This window comes from Nicotiana tabacum, chromosome 2 (assembly GCF_000715075.1).
Source record: "Nicotiana tabacum cultivar K326 chromosome 2, ASM71507v2, whole genome shotgun sequence".
In the NCBI taxonomy this organism is placed as follows: domain Eukaryota; kingdom Viridiplantae; phylum Streptophyta; class Magnoliopsida; order Solanales; family Solanaceae; genus Nicotiana; species Nicotiana tabacum.
The window spans coordinates 127,079,895-127,088,235 of NC_134081.1; the positions used below are offsets into that span (position 1 = coordinate 127,079,895).

The 8,341-nt window shown below is 36.7% G+C and overlaps 1 protein-coding gene across 1 annotated transcript; it reads left to right on the forward strand.

Annotated features, from left to right (window-relative positions):
• Nucleotides 1–2: 2 nt before the first annotated feature.
• LOC107821864 (BTB/POZ domain and ankyrin repeat-containing protein NPR1) lies at nt 3–6,967 on the forward strand. Its single transcript, XM_016648318.2, has 4 exons — nt 3–935; nt 3,464–4,211; nt 5,335–5,535; nt 6,394–6,967. The coding sequence occupies exons 1-4, from the start codon at nt 390–392 to the stop codon at nt 6,663–6,665; spliced, it is 1,767 nt and encodes a 588-aa protein (XP_016503804.2). The 5' UTR covers nt 3–389; the 3' UTR covers nt 6,666–6,967.
• The last annotated feature ends 1,374 nt before the right edge of the window (nt 6,968–8,341 follow it).

Sequence of the window (8,341 nt, forward strand, 5' to 3'; positions counted from 1 at the left end):
TCACACACAACAAAGAAAAAAGGAAAAAGAAAAGGAAAGAAAATGCCTAAAATTGTCTCGATTGGATTAAATTTCAATTTCTAACTCCACCTCTTTAGATTCCTTCTTCCTCTTTCTTTTGACTTTCTAACTATCGCTGAAATTACAGAACGAAGAAGACTTTCCATTTTTACTTGAAAGAATCCCAAAATGGCAATCTTTCTCTCTTCTTCTTCTCTTTTACTACCTCCATTTCCATGTCTTTCTCCTCTTCTTTTTCCTTCTTCTCTATCCCTTTCCCTCCTCCACCTTCCCTAGCCCTTTTGAATTTCTAGAATATTCTTTTCTTAGTCTGTACTTATATATAGCTCAATTTCTAAGACAGAACTTATGTAAGGCGGCTTTCTGTAATGGATAATAGTAGGACTGCGTTTTCTGATTCGAATGACATCAGCGGAAACAGTAGTATATGCTGCATCGGCGGCGGCATGACTGAATTTTTCTCGCCGGAGACTTCGCCGGCAGAGATCACTTCACTGAAACGCCTCTCGGAAACACTGGAATCTATCTTCGATGCGTCTTTGCCGGAGTTTGACTACTTCGCCGACGCTAAGCTTGTGGTTCCCGGCGCCGGTAAGGAAATTCCGGTGCACCGGTGCATTTTGTCGGCGAGGAGTCCGTTCTTTAAGAATTTGTTCTGCGGGAAAAAGGAGAAGAATAGTAGTAAGGTGGAATTAAAGGAAGTTATGAAAGAGTATGAAGTGAGCTATGACGCTGTAGTGAGTGTGTTGGCTTATTTGTATAGTGGAAAAGTTAGGCCTTCACCTAAGGATGTTTGTGTTTGTGTGGACAATGAGTGCTCTCATGTGGCGTGTAGGCCAGCTGTAGCGTTCCTTGTTGAGGTTTTGTACACATCTTTTACCTTTCAGATATCTGAATTGGTCGACAAGTTTCAGGTAAAAGTGTGAAGTCTTTTGCTGCTATTGTTCTTCTCGTTGATAAAAATTGAAACTTTGCAAGTTAGCCAATTATATTACTAATGCCCTTGATTGAATGTAACAACTTTGTTTATACTGTCTTTTCTTTTGCATCATAGGATAGTTATTTTTCTGAGTAAAGTTGTGATAATCTATTTACAGTTTCTGAGTGAAATGTCAGGTTGGGGAGGGTTTATATTGATCTCTTTTACTTTATAAAAATGGATGTGTAACTTGCAGTGAGTGACAAAATCAGAAGTAAAAGGTAGACATGCTGAAATTCATTTGTGAGGAAGGAAGTGATCCCAAAATAAAGAAATAAACAAATATGTTTAATAAAAGAAATTAATTTAAAGCCTTGTTATGCTTAATAAAATTATTGAGAAATGTTTTCAATCAATATTTTTAATATTCTTGCTGCCCCATCTTCTAAAAAACCAACATCTACTTTATCCTTAATGAGATAGATTTATAACCACACAAGTGTATAAGGCTTGTTTTAGATGACAAGTTTCAAAAGTTTTTTTTTCCTTTTTAAACTCTGCATCTAGTCAAACAATGCCAAATAAATTAGAACAAGCGAGTAGTATTGATCTAAAAAGGGAAAATAACACTTTATAGCTGCTCTCAAAATAATAGCAGAAAAATATATAATTTTAAAATATTTTTTGTATATATTTTTATATATAAAAACTATACAAATTTTATATACTTTTTCGGCTACCGAATGTAAATAATTTCTGGCGCGGGCTAAAAGTGAAATAAGCAACGTACTTCACTTTTATTTTGAAGTGAAAAAGCATGTTGCTTGGCATCTCGACTACAAGCTGTCATCACCATTGTTATCAATGAAGCTCAGGCTGGATTCATTTCAGGGAGAAGAATTGCAGATAATATAATCCTAGCGCATGAACTAGTGATGGCCTATGCTAGAAAACACATCTCACCTCGATGCATGGTTAAGATAAACCTTCAAAAAGCATACGATTCTGAGGAATTGCCGTATATAAGACAAGTCATGGAAGAGATGGAGTTCGCTCAATTATTTACCTCATGGATAATGAAATGTATTCAAACTGTCAACTACTCCATCATTGTTAACGGGGAGCCAACGGCTTCCTTTAATGCTGCTAAAAGATTAAGATAAGCTATCCAATGTCACCTTTCTTATTTGGTATAGTAATAGTAATGGAGTTCCTGAGTAGAAATCTTAATGGCCTTAAGTCAGTTAGAGAATTCAAATATTACCCTAGGTGTGCCAAGCTTGGGATAAGTCACCTTAGCTTTGCTGATGATCTACTGCTGTTTACTAGAGGTGATATCAAATCTGTAAAGGCAATACAACAGAACTTCCTACAATTCACTCAGGTGTCTGGACTGCAAGCTAACATGAACAAGAGTAAAGTCTATTTTGGTGGAGTTCCTACAGAGCACATGCATCATATATTGCAGCATTTAGGATTCACAGCTGGAGAATTACCCTTCAAGTATCTTGGAGTTCCATTGTCTACAAAGAAACTCAGTATACTGCAGTGGCAACCCTTTATAGATAAAATGACTGCAAGGATCACCTCTTGGACTGCTAAGACATTGCCCTATGCAGGGAGGGTGCAGTTAGTTCAGAGTTTGTTATATATTTGGTATCCAGGCTTTCTGGACTCAGCTGTTTGTGATAGCCAATTATTTTACTAATGCCCTTGATTGAATGTAACAACTTTGTTTATACTGTCTTTTCTTTTGCATCATAGGATAGTTATTTTTCTGAGTAAAGTTGTGATAATCTATTTACAGTTTCTGAGTGAAATGTCAGGTTGGGGAGGGTTTATATTGATCTCTTTTACTTTATAAAAATGGATGTGTAACTTGCAGTGAGTGACAAAATCAGAAGTAAAAGGTAGACATGCTGAAATTAATTTGTGAGGAAGGAAGTGATCCCAAAATAAAGAAATAAACAAATAAAAACACTCTGACGCAGGATTGTAGGGCTGCTCCTGCATTTTACTCTCTGTCATCTGCTTCAGCCAGGAATGAATAATTGAAGATCATCTAAATGATAAAAGCCTTTCCTACGGACTACCAAATATTTGGTAGTCAGCCAATGCTGAAGGGAATGCCCCCTCATCTTGTAGAAAAAGGACTACTGGCATAAAATAGAATCATATAAGGAGACAGTACTCGTCATCAACTGGAGCAGTGGAGAAAACTACTATAAACATGATATTCCATTTTTATTAATAGAAGGAACAACCATGCATTGCCAAGACACTCCTAAGACTGAATCTCCTTATTTGAAATTGGGGACATTTGTTTTGCTCAGTTATATTGATAGAAAGATACTTAGCTACACTTATTTACTTTTGCAGTCATTCAATATAAGTTATTCAAAGTAAGTTTCTAGTGAAATTCCATAGTTACTAGTACAATTTAGCATGCAGACACCACTTACCGTACTGGGACATAATATATATTTTTCTAATGTTCCATTTCACATTTCCTTCCCTTTGCAGAGACACCTATTGGATATTCTTGACAAAGCTGCAGCAGACGATGTAATGATGGTTTTATCTGTTGCAAACATTTGTGGTAAAGCATGCGATAGATTGCTTTCAAGCTGCATTGAGATTATTGTCAAGTCTAACGTTGATATCATAACCCTTGATAAGGCCTTGCCTCATGATATTGTAAAACAAATTACCGATTCACGTGCGGAACTTGGTCTACAAGGGCCTGAAAGCAATGGTTTTCCTGATAAACATGTTAAGAGGATACATAGGGCATTGGATTCTGATGATGTTGAATTACTACAGATGTTGCTAAGAGAGGGGCATACTACTCTAGATGATGCATATGCTCTCCATTATGCTGTAGCATATTGCGATGCAAAGACTACAGCAGAACTTCTAGATCTTGCACTTGCTGATGTTAATCATCAAAATTCAAGAGGATACACGGTGCTGCATGTTGCAGCTATGAGGAAAGAGCCTAAAACTATAGTGTCCCTTTTAACCAAAGGGGCTAGACCTTCTGATCTGACATCCGATGGCAGAAAAGCACTTCAAATTGCCAAGAGGCTCACTAGGCTTGTGGATTTCAGTAAGTCTCCGGAGGAAGGAAAGTCTGCTTCGAAGGATCGGTTATGCATTGAGATTCTGGAGCAAGCAGAAAGAAGAGATCCACTGCTAGGAGAAGCTTCTGTATCTCTTGCTATGGCAGGCGATGATTTGCGTATGAAGCTGTTATATCTTGAAAATAGAGGTAGGATGTCATGACTCTGCTTGCTTCTTCTCTTATAGTAACTCTTACTTTTTAAGATCCAGTCGTTGTATATGATCTTCCACTTAGTCTGAGCCTATGTCTAGAACTTCATGTTTAATCACCAGCCTTACTTGCTATGAAAGCTTTAATTGATATTTTGGTCTGTCTAATAGAGAACAAATGGAGGATGAGATATGCTACAATGTAATATTTCTCTATTATCCTATACCTCATATGGCATGCAAAGGACAGGTGGGATGAAAACTGGCAGATATGCTTAATTTAAAGTACCATTTAGGTATTCATCTGTTGCATGCAATCCATGATTGCAAGGTCAGTGTCTATGAATTGGTTATCACCCCATTCCAGCAAGTGGTTCTCCTGGCTTTTTGTTCCTGTAGATATTCATCTGTTGCATGCAATCCATGATATTTTATAATGAATTCTGATTCCATGTGAGAAATATGAAATAAGAGAAAATGTATTTATGACATGGTAAATGCAAGACACACATTTATAGGAGTCAAAAAGAATAGACGTGATATTTGTCCAATGAGGAATGATATTCAATATTAAGAACTTTAACGCTTTTAATTCTAACATCAACACTTTATATTCTAGCACTGTCTATTTCTATTTGTACATTCTATGTTTCTTCTTCTTGCTCTTCCTTACCAGTGAAATACAAAGAGGGTTAAATAAATGAGATTTGTGTTATTTTTGTTTTCATCCTTTTGAAATTAATTCATTTCCAAATTTCTATTGACGTTGTCATATATTTAAATGAAGGAGGTTATTCTGGTCCAGACAAGTGTGGTGGGATAAAAGGTCTAGAGCTAGACAAACTTTCAAATTAAATGTGTGGTTCACATGTTATTAGTTTGGAAGGAAAACGTATCAGTTTCACTTGGTCCATTACAAGGATATTTTTAAAGTTTGGGGGAGGGGGGATTTATGTTTGTAAACTTAAAATGTGACAGCTAATCTTTTTCCGAAGAAGGTCACAAGGTTTGTCCTTTTAATGATAGGTGGTCAAATTGATTATGGTTGAGGAACTATTATATTGGTGAAAAGGGAAAAGAAACCCATTATACTGAAGATGGCTAGTTGATTTGTCTTTCAGTTGGCCTGGCTAAACTCCTTTTTCCAATGGAAGCAAAAGTTGCAATGGACATTGCTCAAGTTGATGGCACTTCTGAGTTCCCACTGGCTAGCATCAGCAAAAAGATGGTTAATGCACAGAGGACAACAGTAGATTTGAACGAGGCTCCTTTCAAGATAAAAGAGGAGCACTTGAATCGGCTTAGAGCACTCTCTAGAACTGGTAAAAGATGTTTGCAGCTATATTTATCATCAAAGTATCCTCGTTATTCATGTTTCTCTTATTTCAATTCTTGATATGTGGACTGCTAGGGGTCGTTTGGTACATGGAATAAGGATAATAATACCGGGATAGAATTTGGGATTGTATTTATCTCATGTTTGGTTATAGCCATTAGCTTATCCCATATAGAAGGTGTGATAGCTAATCCATGAGATGTCCCACCATTCTACCAAACGACCCCTTGGCGTATAAATTGTGAGCCCAGTGGTTGTCCTTCGTTTTCTGCTTCTTATTTTTATTTCTTGGCCTGTTTTTTGGTGTGTGGTGGGGGTGTTTTTTTTTTTTTGGGGGGGGGGGGGGATGAGGGGTTTGGGGGCGCTGGGAAAGGGATGGAAGCCAGATTCTTCCCATATGGGAAATAATGGACTTTAGGAATTTCACGTTCAAAATATTGTCGTATGGACGTACTTCTTAAAAAGATGCAGTTGAGATTAAGATAAGCTTTGATGAATAAAAGAAGAATTGGTAGAAATTCTCATAGATGAAGCAAATCAAACCTATTTTCAGACAAAGAAGATATAAACAGAAAACTATAGTGGCTAGGAAAGCTCCGGAGATTCTATGGGAAATTGAAAACGTCGAAGTAAGCGGCCTCAATTGGCAAAATCAGGGTTGTTGCACCGTTGTGAAGGCAACCGAATGCTATTGTTATTTTTATTTCACTTGAGATGGGCCTCGAGAGTGCTTGATTGTATAAATGTATTAGCATTTCAATTTCTGAATTTGTGCTTTAAGGTCTTCTGTGTTGAACATGAGCTTTGAAAATAAACCATTGTGTACTTGTGTTTGTACGAGCAGTGGAACTTGGAAAACGCTTCTTTCCACGTTGTTCAGAAGTTCTAAATAAGATCATGGATGCGGATGACTTGTCTGAGATAGCTTACATGGGGAATGATACAGCAGAAGAGCGTCAACTGAAGAAGCAAAGGTATATGGAACTTCAAGAAATTCTGAGTAAAGCATTCACTGAGGATAAAGAAGAATTTGATAAGACTAACCACCTCTCCTCATCTTGTTCCTCTACATCTAAGGGAGTAGATAAGCCCAATAAGCTCCCTTTTAGGAAATAGGTAACCTTATTAGGATAGGAGGAAGAAGAGAATTTTCTTGTAACATAGCACTCTTTCCTTCTCTTCTTTAGTCGAGGTCTATCGAAAACAGTCTCTCTGTCCTTTCAGGGTAGGGGTAAGACTGCGTACATCCTACCCTCCTCATACCCCACTTGAGGGATTACAGTGGGCTATTGTTGTTATTATTATTGTATAGCACTCTTTCCTTTCGTCATTTGATATGTCAACATACATACAACACCTGTACCATATACTTGTATTGTTTCGCTTACGGCTTTTAAAGAACAGAATTTATTTGAGAAGCTCCTTTCAACATTTTATTTCTTATTTTTATGGAGATAGAATTTTAATATTAATTGGAAGCCTAGTAGGTCTGTCTTGTTGTTTTTATTCTGCTTTTATATGGCTTTTTGGTACTGTCCCTTGTCTATATTTTCATTAATGTGGTGCTTATGTTTTCCTGAGCCGAGGGTCTATTGGAAACAGCCTCTCTATCCTCACAAGGTAGGGGTAAGGTCTGCGTACACACTACCCTCCCCATACCCCACGGTGTGAGATAATACTGGGTATGTTGTTGTTGTTTTTGTTGTTGGAAGTAAGCACAAGGAACACATACAAAAGCAAGCAAGGGTGTGGCCTAACTGGTGAGGAAGATGGAAAGAATTTTGACAGGAGATCAGTGTTCGTATCCTAGTAGAGACTTAAAAGTGAAGTAATTGTTTCTTCTCCATCTAAATCTTGTAAGCTTAAATCCTTAGTACTTGTAAATGGTAAAAGGATGCAAGTACCCGTGAAATAGTTAAAATGAGCACAATTTGGTCCGGACTAGGGGTGGATAAAAAACGGGTTATCCGGCGGGTAATATGAATATCCATATTATCCATGGCTTCTTGAATATGATCATTTTTGAGAGAATTCCTAGTCTCCCAAACTTGAGGAATCCCGAATTTGAGTCCTTATAAATGTAAAAGTTAACCCATTGGTTATCCATCTGATTATCCATTTTTTAAGTGGATAATATGGTTCTTATCCATATTGAACCCATTCTTAAAAAGTTCATTATCCAACCTATTTTGTAATGAATAATATGGTTGGATAACTATTTTCTTTTAATTATTTTGCCACCTCTGATCCGGTCGATACCATTATCTATATAAAGAAGAAGAAGACCACGTACTAAATTATTCTTTTTACCTTTAAATGATAGTGCATTTAGTAGTCTAAATGTGAAGAAGTTTTGGGGCGGTTTAAAAGATTAACTCATAAGTATTACTCTTGGCAATCATTTCAAAATGAAAAAAAGGAAAAAAGGCAGGAGAACCCCTTGGCATCTTGTAGTTGCAGCTAAGATTTTGCCTTTTCTCTTAAGGGGAAAGAAGATAGGATCTGGAAAGTCCATGATTAAAAATTGGCAAAATACATTGAACTTACATCGAAATTCCTTTTCTTACGAAAATTTTTTTACACACTTAATTTTTTAAAAGTGTGTCTAAGATACATATTTTTTTATTACGTGTCACTCGCGTGTTTTACATACATGAGAGGTGAGTGGACAATTAAAATTGTGTCTAAAAGCTCATTTTGACGCCAGTTGTCCATCCTTTTCATTTTTTTCATTTTTCTAAATCATTTTCTTTCGTTTTTAGAAAAAATTCTACCAAGTCTTTTCCATCTTC

What these genes read in the sequence shown, in the direction of transcription:
- LOC107821864 (XM_016648318.2), top strand. Translation starts at nt 390, where the DNA reads ATGGATAATAGTAGGACTGCGTTTTCTGATTCGAATGACATCAGCGGA. An exon ending in GTTATATCTTGAAAATAGAG is followed by an intron (nt 4,212 to 5,334) that starts GTAGGATGTCAT and finishes TTTGTCTTTCAG; the next exon opens with TTGGCCTGGCTAAACTCCTT. An exon ending in TAGAGCACTCTCTAGAACTG is followed by an intron (nt 5,536 to 6,393) that starts GTAAAAGATGTT and finishes TTGTACGAGCAG; the next exon opens with TGGAACTTGGAAAACGCTTC.